Here is a 14,959-nt window from a genome sequence, read left to right on the forward strand (position 1 = left end):
GGCACATAAGCTGGAAGTGACCGGTGTGCCTTCCTTTCTGTCTCACGCTAAGGTCTGAAGGGAAGTGAGGGTTTCCTGCTGCTCAGAAATCCCCTGGCCTGGCCTCGGACGCACAGTGGGTGGCCGCACGTCGGGGTCTGGAATGCTCCTGCCCTCGGAGCTGGGTGTGTGCGTGCACCCATCCGTCTTGGGTGAGAGGTGGCGAGTGTCGGCCACAACCTGGGAGGTTAACGTGAAGCTGCACACCGAGTGCGGAGCGGCCCTGTGTAAGCACTGCCGCCTTCCCAGCCTCATCCCCGGCCAAGTCCGCTTGCAGGCCGCCTGCCTGTGGGCTGGCTGGTCCCTGCAGAGGGACCGAGGGCGCCGAGGGGCCGGGGAGGGGCTGGGTGGGCCTGTGGTGGCAGGTAGCCCGGGCATGGAGCTGCCCGGGAGGAGCCAGCGGAAGACAGAGCCTCGCATCCCAGCCAGAAATAGAAGCCACTGAACACATGCGAGGAGGGAGGCCAGCGTGTGCTTGGAGACGGAGTATCCCCCAGATGTCTTACATTATCACACACCCTCCCGCAGCCAAGGGTGGTAGGGTTCCTGGTGGTGTCTCCAGGCAGCCAGGGAGGAGGGCCCTGCGTCCTCGGCTGAGCCAAAGAATGACTGAATTCTCCATCGTCAGCTTGGTTAGAGGACGGATGAAGTGGACACAGAGGAGTTGGCGGGAGATGATTTATAAAAGAGATGGCTTTCATCCCTGGGCTCCAGAATGGCTTGAAGCTGAATAACTTATGTGTGCAGGAACTCCGGGTGGAGGGGGGGGGGGGGGGGGGGTTGCTTTTTTTTTTAAGCAGAAAGATAGGGAACTGAGAGCACGAAAATAGACTTGAGCCCCGTGCTTGCGCATCGCGGGGCAGGATGGAGCTGCCGGCTGCTTGTGCACTTCCTTCTCCAGAAAGTGGATGATTTTAAAACAAAAAAAAATGCAGCCGAGGCCTTGGAGAATCTCAGTGACAAAGCCAGGCCGGCCGAGTCCCCCCAGGCACCCGCCACCGCGTGTTCCTTGGGTTGTTGAGCAGAGTCGCCTTGTCCGCCTGGGAAGTCTCGTTCGCTGTTAGAAGCCGTAGCGTCTGTGCTCTGTGGGCTTTCCTGGTTTTTTAAATAGTGCGATTTCTGTTTCCTCTGAGCTCCGTGCCCGGGGTGCTGCTGCAGGGCGCCCTCTGATGTGGTGGCCCCAGCATCTGTGTCCCCCACGCTCCTGACTGTCTTCCTCAGGCCATTCCTGCCTGTTCTGAACAACAAGCCGCAAACCATTTTCCTTCGTTGCCTCCAAGGAACCCGGATGAAAATGCTCTGCTCCCGGGTGACACTGGCCCAGGGCCCCGTGCAGCTCAGTCCCATGCCTGCCTGCACGCTGGCCCCAGAGGACACGAGCCTGCAGCACTGTGGCTGTCCCCATCTTAAAGGCGGGAACACTGAGGCTCTGAGGGCCAAGGGCTGGTCTCTCAGCTGATGCCCCCCACTCAGGGCCTCAGTAGTTTAGAGGAAAGATGTGCCTATCTTCCCGGCCAGCCCTGGGGGAGTGAGCCCTGGGCAGGAGTCGACCCGCAGGGAGCAGCTGGCCCAGCCCTGTGGCATCTACAGTCTCCTGGGGAGCAGGTGGCTGGGCGTTTCTGTCAGGGCCTCTGTCTTACCATCCGCTCCCACACCGGCATGGGGGGGTCACCTCGAGTGAGGCCCAGGGCCCCCTCGCACCTGTGACTTTGACCTAGCCCACAGTTCCCTGCTATGCTGCTGGGGGCTCTTCCCCACCCCTGAGTCACCTGAGGTGTTATCTGGTGCTTTTTGCACTGTTGACACTGCTGGTGGTGTTTTGCAATTGGAAAAAGACGGGAGATTAAAGAGTGCCCAGCTAGGAACTCTGTATTCCAGCAAAATACCCAGGGATCCTGAGCATTCGGTTTTTTCCTTTAAAATTCTGTTTTGGTGCTGCCTGTCACACCATGTGGGCTATGGGGTAGAGACCCCCAAAGACAGGCAGCTTTTAGGACATTTGTTGGGCGGCGGTGTTGACCTTTAGAATTTGGGTTTCGGTGAGAGGCCCTGGTAGGAGTGAAGGCACGGCTCTGCTCCTGCGCTCACTTCGGCTCCCAGAATATGTGTGGCTGCAGACCGGCCCCCACGGGGAGTGGGCAGCCAGGCCCCAAGCTGAGTGGCTCCAGCCAGTCACGCACCCCAGCCCCTTCATCTCAGCCCACCTGGCTCTGTGGTCCGCTGGCCTGAAGACGCAGCAGTCTCAGGCCTGGGCCAAACCATGTCCCTCAGCGTGGTCCTGACCCTGTGAAGGGTGAGGGCTGGTGGGCGCCCACCCTGTGCTTGCCTTGAGCAGCCTGCCGAGTGCTCCGGTGGGACAAGATGGGAAGGGGGATCTGTTTGAGCGCCTTCCTCCTTCCATCCGGGGCCCTAGTCAGCCTGGGGGCCCAGTGGGAGCCATGCCTGGACCCAACAGCCCCTGTGTGTTCTGTCCCCCCACACTGTGCAGGGGGAGGGTCCTGAGGCCGGAGCCTGTGTGCACAGTCTGGCAGCCAGGGTGTGGGAGCGCGGCTTGGCCCTCTCCTGATGTCGGGGCACCAGGGCCCTGTCACTGGATGTCCAGAGGGCAGGTCATCGCGGCCTGTTCTCCTGACTCAGCAGCCGGCCCATCTGTCCCAGCCGACCTGCCACTGCTGGCTCGTGCTGCAGCTGTAGGCCTCATCCCTCCTCTCTCTCTTCACTCCTTCGCTCCGGCCTGCTGTGCCCACTCTGCCCCTGGGAACGCTGGGGCTCTGCCCCAAGGTGGTGTGCGGCTGGCCAGGCCCCGGGAAGACCCTGCTGGGCGGGGTGGCTCTCCTCTGCCGGGCCCTGCAGAGCACATCGCCCCGTCCCAGCAGGGAGAGGGTCGCACTCTGGCCGGAGCTGACGCAGACCTGTTGGCCGGGTTTTCACTGAGACGCCGGAGCCTGCGGCGGCAGGTGGTGCATCTCAGTCCATTCCTTGTCAGACAGGTGCATGCGTCCTAAGGGCCTGTGCAGCCATGTGCATTGCCTCTTGGCTGCAGCCACGCCCCGTGCCGGGAGCAGGGCAGTCCTGGGAGGGTCTGTGGGATGTTCACATGGAGGCCAGGTGGTGGAGGGGTCCTGGGGACAGCTTTCTTCCTCCTTCATTCTCCAAGTGAGTCTCCACAGCTGAGCATCCAGTGGCCTGGGCAGCAGAGGTGCTGGAGGGCAGCGGGTGCACAGGGTCTTCCTGCTCTGGGGTCAGAGGTCCCGGGACGGGCAGGGCTCCTTTGCTGCTCGTGCACTGTGAGAAGACACTGGGCTAGGAGGCCTCCTGCTGCTGCCCTTGACCGCCAGGTGGGCAGGAAGCGATGGGCAGGGCGAGCACACGTGGCCTCATGCCCTCTCTCCCACAGCCTGTTTGACATGGGCGGCGAGTACTACTGCTTCGCTTCCGACATCACGTGCTCCTTCCCTGCCAACGGCAAGTTCACCCAGGACCAGAAGGCCATCTACCAGGCGGTGCTGCGGAGCTGCCGGGCCGTCATGAGCTCCATGAAGCCGGGTGAGCAGGGGCCCCGGAGGACCCCCTGGCGTGACGTGGAGGCGGCAGTATGCCTGGCCCCGCGCTCTGAGGTGGGGCACCACAGAGAAGCAGGTCTAACACTTGACATGGGGAGTCCATCTCTGCCTCGATGAGCAGCCAGAAGGCGCAGGTGGTGTCAGAACAGGGGCCTGGCGGCCGCGCAGAAACAGAACCACAAGCCAGCTCAGCCTAGGACGCCCCTTGTGCCCTCTGACCTCCTGCACACCCCCTGCCCGCCCGGCCACTGGGTGTCAGCACGTTCCCTGCCTTGTCCCAGCGCCGAGTTCCAGCAGGCGGGGCTCCAGCAGGCGGGGCGGGGCCAGGTCTGGGCACTGGCACCTGGCTGAGCGTGCAGTGCCCTCTTGCCCAGGGCCAGCAGCTGCAGCTGGGTCTGGCGGGCACCAAGCGTCCCTCGGTATTCAAGGAAATAGGCAGAGGCTGTGGGGCCATGGGGGCTTGGCCGTGACAGGCCTTGAAGGCCAGACTCAGCTCATGCTCAGTTGAGTGGGGCTGTGGCAGTTAGCTTGCACCCCTCTGAGGAGACTTCATTTTAAAAAGGAAAGAGGAGAAGAGATCTTGAGCCCAAGTGTGAACGCCCCCCTGGGCTTCCTGCCGGCCAGCACCACAGCCCCTGCGGCCCACAGGCAGCTGCTGGGGTGACCTACAGCCGAGTCCTGCTTTTGAGGGCCCCCAGCAACTGTCTCCGAGGAGCGCACTGTGAGGGGGGCCCTGCCTGCCCTGGAGCCCTCCTCCCCCCTCGTTAGAAGCTGGGGAGCCAGGCCCCATCCACACCCTCACTTGTCCAACGAGAACAGAGCTTGGTGATCAGATGAGTCCCAGGGTCAGGAGCTCAGAAATGTCCCAAAGAAAGACAAGGAAACCGAAACGTGAGCTTCTGTGGGGGACGATGTTGACGGGACTTGCCTGGCTTAGCAGCTGCGTAAGCAAACAGCATCTGTGCTAATTGTTTAAAAAGCAGCAGTTTGTCCTCATTACTGCGGGGCGGTTCCCGGGGGACCGCTGTGAAGACAAGTGCAGGATGGGGCGGCGGGCCCCCATGAGGGGAAGGAGGCAGTGCTTCAAGTCCACGGAGGAGGTGCAGGCGGACCACTGAGTCAGGGGCTGAGGGAGAAGCAAGTGCTTGCTGTGACCTTTCCATACTCTGACCTTTAAACCGGCATGCACCCCGCCCCCCACTGCCTGTAAACACGGCCTCTGTGCAGCAGCCCCCCCCCCCCCAAGTGCTTGTCTCCTCTCTTCACACCCCTCCTTTACCCCAGGGGTGAGTTCAGCATCAGTCATTTATGTAAGCATCTCAGGTGCAGTGCAAGCGTTTGCCTGGGCTGTTCGGCAGACCCAGCCCCTCCAGGCACCTCAGAGCACTGAGATTTCCTTCAAATGCCCAGTGCAGCCTCCCCTCCCACTCCCAGCACCCAGTGCACCTCCCTCACCCTCCTTGTTCACACCCACCCTGGTCACCCTGGCCTGGAGCTACAGGGCCCCCCTCCTGAGCCCTCCCCCGGCTCCCACACGGGTGGTGCAGACCACGCACTGGGCTCTGGGCCCTCCATGGTTTGTAGGAGCAACCCCTCTGTCATCCCACGCACAGCCTGTACGTGTGTGCGTGCGTGCGTGTGCGTGCATGCGTGTAGCTGCCCCACTTCTGGCTCTGCCCTGGAGCCAGGTTCTGGTTGTCAGGTTCTGGTTGCCGGTGGGAAGTGCTTTGGCGCCGAGAGGGCCAGACAACAGGAGAGGATGCTGTTAGAGCCGCAGTGGCCCGTGGGAAGGGCACCGGGAGCTGTGCCAGCCCACGTGGCTCCCGTGGCCTGTGGTCAGGCACCTTTGCGGGCTGTTTCCCTCAGAGGGGCAGGGGCAGGGGCAGGGGCAGGGGTTGGACTCTCCTTAGCAGGCCTCTCCTTAAAGATGGCAAGGAACGTGGGGGTCAGCTGACAGAGGTGGGGGGACAGCGCACCACCCAGACCACAGGTGCCCTCTGGCAGGAGGGCTGTCTCTGGGCCTGTGTGGTGTTCTGGCCTCAGAAGCCCTCTGCTTGCTATAGGACAGCGGTGAGTTCCGCCCACCCTGGCCTCATTTACTCCTGCGGGGCGCTCTGCCAGAGGGAGGGGGGACCACGAGGACACTGAGCAAGACATCCGCGTTCAACTCAGCAGCCAGGCGCCTGCAACTCGGGCACACACTATCCTGCCCTTCGGCAGAGAGGGGGTCCCCAGAGATTCTGGCAGAGGCAGGGGTTTGAGGGGGGTAGGCTGGAGGCCCTCATCCTGGGGCCAGCTTAGCCTGCCAGGCAGCTCCCTGCAGCCCACAGGGCCTGCCTCGGGACCCCTGCCCTACGCCTCCCCTCCTGCACCCCCCAGGGCCTGGCTCATGCATCATCCCTGGAGGGCCATTGTCTTAGCGTGAAGTGAGCTCTCTGTCTGGAAGAGCCTGCGAGGATGCAGCTGAGGAGCGGGGCAGGGGGGCTCTTGGCTCAGGGCCTCTGAGCCCCCAGGCCGTCACACTCCGGGCAGGAGGCCCCAAGGCTGTGATGGATGCCGCTGAGGCTCTGGGAACCAGCCCCAGCAGAAGGCCCAGCCGGCTCCCAGCCCATCAGGGCAAGGTGTGGTCTGAGGGGGGCCAGGTGGGCACAGAGACCAGCTGGTGACCTGGGGCTGCTCTGCGTACATACTGGGGGCTGGACCCTCTGAGCCCACAGGCAGTGACAGGGCACAGACCTAGAGGTTCCTGGGGTCTGAGTGCACAGGAGTGGGGGGGGGTGCACATCCAAACCCTGGGCCCTGAGGTGACAGCACTGGCTGCAAGAGAGCCACGAAGACGGCTGGGGCTCGTACACAGGCCACACGTGTGCCTGGCATGGAGCAGGCACAGGTCCTGCCCTCTCAGCGCTCAGAGGCTGTAACCAGGGCACTGCCAGTGTGCTGTGAGAGGGCAGTCTGGGAGGGCTTCCTGGAGAGGTTCAGCAGAGGCCGCAGGAGGAATGGGGTGAGTCTGGAAGGAAGGACCCTTGGAGGGGTGGTCCCCGCTAAGGAAGCAGCAGTGGAAGACACAGCTCTCGGTGCTGTTGGCCCAGAGTGGAGGGGGGTGAGGCTGGAGACGGAAGCTGGGCTGAGGAAGGTGGGGCTCTGTCCTCGGGGCACGGACTGGCCCCATCTGACCTGTGTTCTAAAGAGGCGGCCTTGGTGTCTCCGCCTTAGGCAGGGTGCGGGGTGGGGAGGGGAAGGAAGCAGGAGGGGGTAGGGGGGGGCGGGGGCTTCAGATTCGGGAGAGGTTTGGGACAACAGGACAAGATTTGGTGTGTGCTGGAGGCAGATGGCACCTGTCTCTGCAGTGTGACCCCCCAACGTGGTGTCCCCAGTATGAGCAGGTGTGGGGGACCTCTGATGGCTTCGGGCTGGGCTGTGGGGGCTCCGAGGGGCCTGTGAGCTCTGAGGCGCAGGGAGCCCAGGAGTCAGGCCTGGGCCTCGAACTGTGGGCCGGGCCTTGGCGGTGGGGACCCCCTCCATCTGTGCCCCCCCCCACACACACACACAGCAGCCTCCACACACTTCAGGGACCCTTGGCCTGGCCACGGATGTCGTAACACCATCCGGGCCAGACACTGGGCCAAGTTGCTGGAGGTTTAGTCACTGTCACAACCCTAACCACACACAGGCAGCACTCACTCCCGGCCAAGAGCGCCGTGTACGAGGCCTTCCCCGAGGGCCCGCAGGCGAGGAAGACTGGAGGCGCCGTGGGGACCGCCTGGGCCCACACGTCCGGCCCCACAGGGGCCACGAAGACCGGAGAGGAGCCGAGCTGCCAGCGCGAGCATGATTTATACCTGACCCCCTCTGCGAGGCCGCCCGCTGGAAGCTGGCCAGGGCCGAAGGCAGGCTGCTTCTGGGGGCTTTCCTCTGGCCCCGGGAAAAGGCTTCTGCAGAGCAGCACTGCGCTGGGGTTGGGGCATCGGCTCCACACAGGATGCCCCTCGGCCCAGGGCAGCCTTCCAAGTGTGCAGAGCTGCTTGGGGCCCTTTCAGGCTAGGAGCCTCTGACGGGAGCAGACCTTAGGGCAGAGCAGGCAGTGCATTCATTCCCCTCTGAACTGGCACTCACTCTGCCAGGCCCGAGGGTCAGAGGTGGGGCATCGCCCTCCTGGAGGACACAGGAGGAACAGGGAAGCAGGCCTGTCCTGAGGGTTAGGAGCAAGGAGAGAAATCACTGGGACAGCGAAGAAAGGGATGGGGAAGGACTCCAGGGTGAAGCTGACTTTGATGCTGAGTCCCCAAGGATGAGGGGTGTCAGGTCAGGCCTGAGGCGGGAAGACCTTAGTGTGCTTCTGGCACAGGGTGGCCTTGCCTGGGGAGCGGGAGAGGGAGTGCGGGTGTCTGTCTTGGAGGAGAACAGTGGTCCAAGGCTGAAGCAGACCCAGCTTGTGCCCACAAGAGAACAGAAAGTAGACCCAGGGTCTGGCTGGACACAGTGATGGGTGAATGGTGGCTCAGGCAGTCTGCGGGCAATGTGACCCAGTCCCCGGGTGGGTGCCTCTGCAGCCGGCTCTGCAGGCACCATGAGGCATGTCTGGCGCAGGAGGCCTCAGAGGCTCAGAGCGCCGGCTTGCCCTGGTCGCACAGCACGGAGCAGCTGAGCTGGCATCAGTGCTCCGGGTCTTGGTTTCAGATGGCCATACCGTTAGAAAAGGCTGCAGAGGGGGTGCAGGTGGCTCTCCCTCCACAGAGCGAGTAGCCGGACCCCAGAGCCCAGGACACCACCCCCATCCCGGCACCTCGTGGGCCAAGGTGGGGAGAACAGGGCTGGGCTCCACGGAGGCCCCGGTCTCCGGGGACTGGCCTGGGTGTCCTGATCCTGGTCTCCCTGCACCTTGGGTCCTGGGCAGCCACTGCCATGTGAACTAGCCAGGATGCCACCCCACCCCCTCTTACCCTCCACCTGCTCTGAGTCTGGATCCCAGGAACCCAAGAGGTTAGACTAGCCCTAGGCCTTTACCCACCCAAGACCCCAACTGTGGGGCCTCTGTCTTTGGCAGGGGAGGAACCCCCATCTGGGAGACTGGTGCCTATGGCCCATCTCTCTCTACCCCAAGAGCCATCGTCTGCCCTCTGAGGTTCAGGGCCCTGAGCCCAGCCCGATGCTGGGGGCCCAGCCGTGGCCAGCGAGGACCAGTGCAGCCCTCACAGTCCAGGATCCCAGTGCTGCCTCCTGCAGCGGAGGTCGATGGTGATGGGTTGTGCAGAGAACGGAATATAGCTGTGAGGGCAGGGGGAATGGGGCGTCTTGGGAGCCAGGGTTGCCACATGGAAGGGGTTGTATGGACCAGTACTGACCATCTCTGTGGCCAGAGCACAGTATAAAGGTGCGGGCCCCCAACCTGTCCACCTGGCCCTGGACGTCCTGGGGCCTGCCCAAACTCGGCCTCGTGAGGAGGGGTAAGGAGCTTCACTGGCCTAGGTCCCTCTGTAGTGCTTGTGCCGAGCGCCGTGGGCAAGGCTGAAGGTGGGGCTCCATGGAGCCCATGGGCAGGGCTGAGCGTGCTTCTCCAAAGCCCCAGGCTGTGCCCCCAAAGGCCCCAGGGGATGCGGGCGTGGCTGAGCCCAGAGCCCTGGAGAGCCTGCTCACCCTGAAACTCAGCGCCTGGGAATGCTCTCCACAGAGGCCTTGGCCTCAGAAATGTGGGGCAAATGGTATATGTACAAAAATAATAATTTAATTTAAAAAATATATTAAGAAAAAGAAAAGAAATGTGGGGCAAAGATGAGCTTGATTAGCAGCCTGGGGCTTGGATGTTTGGGCTGCCACAGAGATGGTCACCCAGAGCTAATAGCAGGCGGGGTCACAGACCCCTGCCAGCCAGCCCGTGAAGCTGTGCCAGCTGCACCTTCACCCCAGAGACCTTGGCTCTCCTACAGTGGCTCCAGAGACGTTCAGCCCCATGGAGGGGGGTGGCGGCTGCAGGAGGGCTCCTCTCCCCAGCATGGCTTCTTCTGGCCCCACAACCTGAGCAGCACTTGGGCCTGAGCCTTGTCTGGGGTTCCCTGCAGCCCCCATCCCCCACACCCACTGATGGGGACACTCAGCTTCTTCTGATGCCCAGTGATCTGGCTGAGATCCCACGGCCCCCAAAGCACACGCTGGCCGGGGAGAGGGACAGACAGCATGGCCTGGGAGCAGGCCTGTCTAGGCGCTGGCCACGGGTGTCAGAAGCCTGTCCCTGAGGACCCAGTGGAGAAGATGGGATTAAGTTCCAGAGCTGTGGCTGGCAAAGCCCTGCATGGAGGGCACCCAGCCTCATCACCCCTGCGCTCGCCTCAGGACATCCCGCCACAGCCAGTGAGGGCTTTGTGTCCCCCAAATCTTGCCCCGGGGAGCCCTAGCCGGGCCACCAGTCTCCACAGCTTACTGAGCCTCCTTCTGAGCCGCAGGCGTTTGGTGGCCTGACATGCACCGCCTGGCTGACCGCATCCACCTGGAGGAGCTGGCCCGCATCGGCATCCTGAGCGGCAGCATCGACGCCATGGTCCAGGCCCACCTGGGAGCCGTGTTCATGCCTCATGGGCTCGGCCACCTCATGGGCATTGATGTGCACGACGTGGGAGGCTACCCAGAGGTCAGTGTGCACACGCGGCCCAAGGAGCCTGCCTGTGGGCTGTCGCTGAGCCCGAACTCCCCAGGGTGGGGTAGGGCTTGGGAGACGGCTGGAGTGCAGTGAGTCAGGCAAGGCCCATGCCCCTCCTCCCCTCCCACCTATTGGCTGGTCCTGTTCCAGGCTGCTGCCACAGTGTCCACACCCCCGAGGCCAAGCGGGAGTTTCTGTGAGCAATGCCTCCCCCAGTGGCCGCCTCATAGGACCTGCCTGAGGGGGGCTGCATTCTGCAGAGAGGCCGGGGCGGTGCACTGGGTGTGGCCTTTCCTGAAGGCTGGTAGGTGGCCGGTGTGCCATGCATGGGGTCCCCACAGCCAGTGGGAGCCCCGGAGCTGGGTCTTAATGATGGGGCTGGCAGTGTACTTGCCATGCCCTCCTGCCTCTGGCTTCATCCAGACTGGGATGACAGGGCTCCACCAGCTGGTGGCTGGCCCTGGTTCCCCTGGGACTAGCTGAGCCCAGTGCCCTCACAAGCCAGCAGCAGACCCCCTGACCCTCCCTGGAGCGCCCCCCGTGGCGGCCTCCTCTCCTTGGCCAAGGGGGAGGCTTGCATGGTGTCCCCAGCCAGGCTTTCCCATCCACCTCCTACCGACTGATCCCCGAAAGGACCACCCGGAGGGCCCTAGGAGGCCCTGCCCGGCAGGTGGCTGCAGCCTCTCGGCCCCGTGGGTGGGGGCGAGCCGGGCCCTGCCGCCTGGCCCGGTGCCCACGGCGCAGGGGCTGATTGTGCAACCAGTGCCCGCCCTGGGGCCCGCCAGCCAGTTAGCCAAGACTAGGCTTGGCCTGCTGGCTGCAGGGTATTTTGAAAGCACTGAGAACGACTGGGGGGGTCAGGGGGGATTGCTCAAGAGAAGCATTATTATTCAATTATTTTTTCCTCAAGTGTAAACAGTTAAATTTGGAGAAACAAAATCAGTTTTAATTTCCTAATTTCTATCCATCACATTGTGTGCAGGGAGCCAAGAGCAGGGCCTTCCAGACATTGTTAACTGAGGTTCATTATTCATTAGTCGCCAAAGCACTTTTTTCCACCAGAGAAAATTGGCAGCAAACTGTTTTCATCTTTTCCAGTAAGCAGCCCTTTGTGCTCAGACTATTCTTCTGACAGATAAACATTGTGGAAAAAATATGGCTTTTCCTATAAAAGTCATTTGTTTTACTTCAGGCCTGCAGACACATCTGGGTCTGCTCTGCTCGGAGCCCAGTAAAAGTTGAGGCGCTGTCAAGCCCTCCGCCCGGGTGTAACCCCACGTGGGCCAGGCACAAGCCAGGGCCCCCACCTCCAAAGGGGCTGGAGCCCCTGGGCCAGAGGGATCTGCCCTGCACTCTGCCCAGCCTTGTCCTCCCAGCCCCGCTCTGGCCGCCCCTTGGCCCCAGGGCAGACTCTGAGCAGGAATGCTCTAAAGGGGCAGTGGTTGGTGGACTGTGCCCCCAGGATCCCTGCCATTCCTCCCTCTCCTCACCTGATGTTTGGGGAAGGAAGCCTGTCTGAGGACAAGCTCAAGCAGATGGCCCTCCTGTCGGCACGTCCGTGGGACAGCTCCGCGTGGGCCCAGAGCAACTGAGGGCAGCTGGGCCATGACCTTGGCGGGTCTCGGCCTCTGCCAGGCCCCTGGCTTTGGCAACCTTGGAGTGGAAAAAGGGACAGACACTTGGGGGTAGCATGAAGGTAAGGCACAGGAGTGGGGGAGCCAGGGCAGGCATAGACTTCAGATGGAAGGAGCAGAGACCCCGACTCGTAGCTCTGACAAGCAGTTTCTGGCAGGAGATAACCCCAGTCACTTGGCACCAGGATTGCCATTCCAGACTGGACCCTTCTGGGTCCCCCGCCCTCCTGCCTTACCCCTTAAGGGAAACAGTGTTGTGTGGCTGAGCAACCCACCAGAGAGGTTTCTGTGTCCAGAGCATGACCCACGGGGGTCACGGTGCCTTGTGTCCCTTCCTCACCTCCATCCCAGCAGGGCTCATGCCAGGTCCGAGTGGCTGTGCACGCCAGTCTCTCTGTGTCCCACTGTCCCTGCCTCATGGAAACGGCCACAGCCTTCCCCGCTGTGCCCAGCCTTGGAGGCCGAGCCAGCCTGTTTCTGGTTACCTTACATGAACCATTAATTGAAGTCTGATGTTCTTGGCCCCCAAACAGTCAGAAGTGACAGCTCCGTCTCCAGCAGCTGGGCTGCAGGGATTGCTGCGAGCTGGGCCGAGCACGCTCACGGCCTGACCAAAGCTTGCTTGCTGCCCACTCACTCCCAGGCCTTGCCCCAGGGACCTGGAGAGGATGGGGGAATTCTGCAAGTGTCTTAGGCACCACCTGCCCTCGCAGCCGGGCAGCCCTGTCAGCGACTCCCGGGTGAGAAGACGGGCCCAGGCTGGGTCATGTCGAGGAGGGGATGCCTCTGCAGGGAGCATCTGCCGCTGCTGCTCACTCCTCCTAAAGGGCTGGGAGCCGTTGCCAGGGCTGAGCTGGGTAGCCAAGAGTCTGGGCAAGAGCCATGTACACGGAATACGCGTGCATTTGCGCAAATACCCGCCAGAGCTGGTGCTGGCAGGCCCGTCCTGATGGCAGCACCTGTCCCTCCCCCTGGGAGGCCACATGGAAAACCCACTCGGCCTGGGCGGCCGGGCCCAGCACTTCTGGGGCTCATGAAGGAAGGGATGCAGCCCCCGCCGCCTCGCAGGCTCCTTAAGAGCTTTTTTGGCTTCACAGCTCTGGCTTTTCCCCTGGTGCGGAGAAGGCCCAGGTGAGGGCCGCCGGACAGCCAGCCAGCCCGCCCTCTGGGCCGCGTGCCTGTGTGTGCATGTGGTGTCCACAGGGCTCCCGCAGGCAGTTCTTAGGGTAACGGGCAAGGCCTAAGATCTGGGGTGTGTGCAGAGAACAGGGTCTCCTCTGAAGTGCCTGTGCACAGCGCTGCTGCCGCCACGGGCTGGAGCCAGCCTTCACCCAGAGCACCTGCGTGGGCCGAGGGGAGCCTCGCTAGGGTGTCCCTCATCCTCCTCACCGCAGGGCGTGGAGCGCATTGATGAGCCCGGCCTGCGGAACCTGCGCACTGCAAGGCACCTGGCGCCAGGCATGGTGCTCACTGTGGAGCCGGGCATTTACTTCATCGACCCCCTCCTGGACGAGGCCCTGGCTGACCCGGCGCGCGCCTGCTTCTTTAACCGTGAGGTTCTGCAGCGCTTCCGTGGCTTTGGAGGGGTGAGTCGCAGTCAACGGGCCCCATGTCCTCGCTCCCAGAATACCCCCCGCTGCTGCCCGTCACCTCTGTCCCAGGACAGGAGCCCTCGTGGCCTCCCTTTCCTGTGGTCTGTCATGACACGGGTGCCTCGGCCCTCACAGAAGAGAGAAATTCTGCAAACCCCTGCCCACTCCTGGGGTTCCTGTCCTCCTGGCAGGGGCAAGGGCAAGGGCAGGGTTGGCAGGCGGCACGAGCACGCGGCCCAGGGGATGAGCCTTTCTCTCTGCTGTCCCCAGAAGGCCTTTGAGGCCGGCCCCTTTGGTCAGGGGCAGTAGTGACCATTCCCCTGACAGGGCTTCTCCCACTCAGCTGGCAGGGCTGGCCCTCTAACCTTGAGCGTGAGGCCAGCTCAGAAACAGTCCATTGGTCTGACAGGTCCGCATCGAGGAGGACGTCGCGGTGACTGACAGTGGCACAGAGCTGCTGACCTGTGTGCCCCGCACGGTGGAGGAGATCGAAGCATGCATGGCAGGCTGTGACAAGGCCTTTACTTCCTTCTCTGGCCCAAAGTAGAGCCAGCTGGAAGTGCCCGGGGGGCAGCCTGCTGACTGGCCGGCCAGCAGCGAGAGATGGAGCTGAGAAATCACATGCCAGCCCCGAAGTTTGATCACACCAAATAGTGCTTTGAATCCCAGGAGGAACACTTCCATTAATTTTCTACAAGATCACACCCTAATCTGTTAATACTTTGTTTAAATGACAGTGGCTCTTAAAATGCTTATTACAAAAAAATCCTGTTCTTTAATAGCCACTAAATTGTGTCTGTCATTTGTATTCCTTTGCTCAGGAAAGATTTCCAGTGTTTTGTTTTTTTCTCAAAAATCAATGCACAGAATGGAATTTTCAATTAGTTTCCCAAGATGGGCCTCGTGTGCGCGTGTCCTCTGTCCTTCATCCCTTTGCAGATGAGCTTGTTCACTGAGACCCGGTCAGAGGCCCCGGGCTCGGGTCAGTCAGACACACGTGGAGCTGTCCCACACCACACCATTGCACACACCGAAAGGTGAACCGGTGGCCTTTTTGTAGTTACTGCCTCACGGCTAGCTTTGCAAAATGGGCAGAATTATGGAGGACTTAAAACAGTTATTTAAAACGTAAGACTTGCAGAGACCCCTTGTCCTTGATTTCCTTTTCATGTGGGACATCCTAGCAAAGCCAGCATCTGAAAGGTGACAGCACCTAAGACAGAGGCAGCACCGTGAAAAGGTGAGCTTTCTCGTTCCTTTCATCTTTGCTGAAACCACCCATCTTCCATAAATGTAAGCCCACTGACCAAATGCTACTCCGAGGCTGCGCCATCCAGGGCCACTGGGCCTGGTCCCTGCCAGCGGCAGCGTCCCTGTCCTTGCCTCTGCTTGCCCAGTTCTCCAGCCCCTGAAGCAGTCTGTGCACCATTCCAGGTTTGTCTCCTGAGGGCTGTCACCCAGGAGTTCCCAAGCCCAGTGAAGGGCAAATGAGAAAAG

General features: G+C 62.0%; 1 protein-coding gene across 2 annotated transcripts in view; it reads left to right on the forward strand.

Moving 5' to 3' along the window:
* Nucleotides 1–14,357, forward strand: part of PEPD (peptidase D) — a 108,830-nt gene extending 94,473 nt beyond the window's left edge. For both annotated transcript variants that reach the window (XM_036440534.2, XM_036440535.2), the window contains 4 exons: nt 3,437–3,585; nt 10,043–10,227; nt 13,265–13,456; nt 13,872–14,357. In XM_036440534.2, the coding sequence (XP_036296427.1) occupies nt 3,437–3,585; nt 10,043–10,227; nt 13,265–13,456; nt 13,872–14,009 (664 nt within the window). In that variant the 3' untranslated portion in view covers nt 14,010–14,357. The remainder of the gene's footprint in view (nt 1–3,436; nt 3,586–10,042; nt 10,228–13,264; nt 13,457–13,871) is intronic.
* Nucleotides 14,358–14,959: the final 602 nt, after the last annotated feature.

This window comes from Pipistrellus kuhlii, unplaced genomic scaffold (assembly GCF_014108245.1).
Source record: "Pipistrellus kuhlii isolate mPipKuh1 unplaced genomic scaffold, mPipKuh1.p scaffold_m20_p_17, whole genome shotgun sequence".
Lineage (NCBI taxonomy): Eukaryota > Metazoa > Chordata > Mammalia > Chiroptera > Vespertilionidae > Pipistrellus > Pipistrellus kuhlii.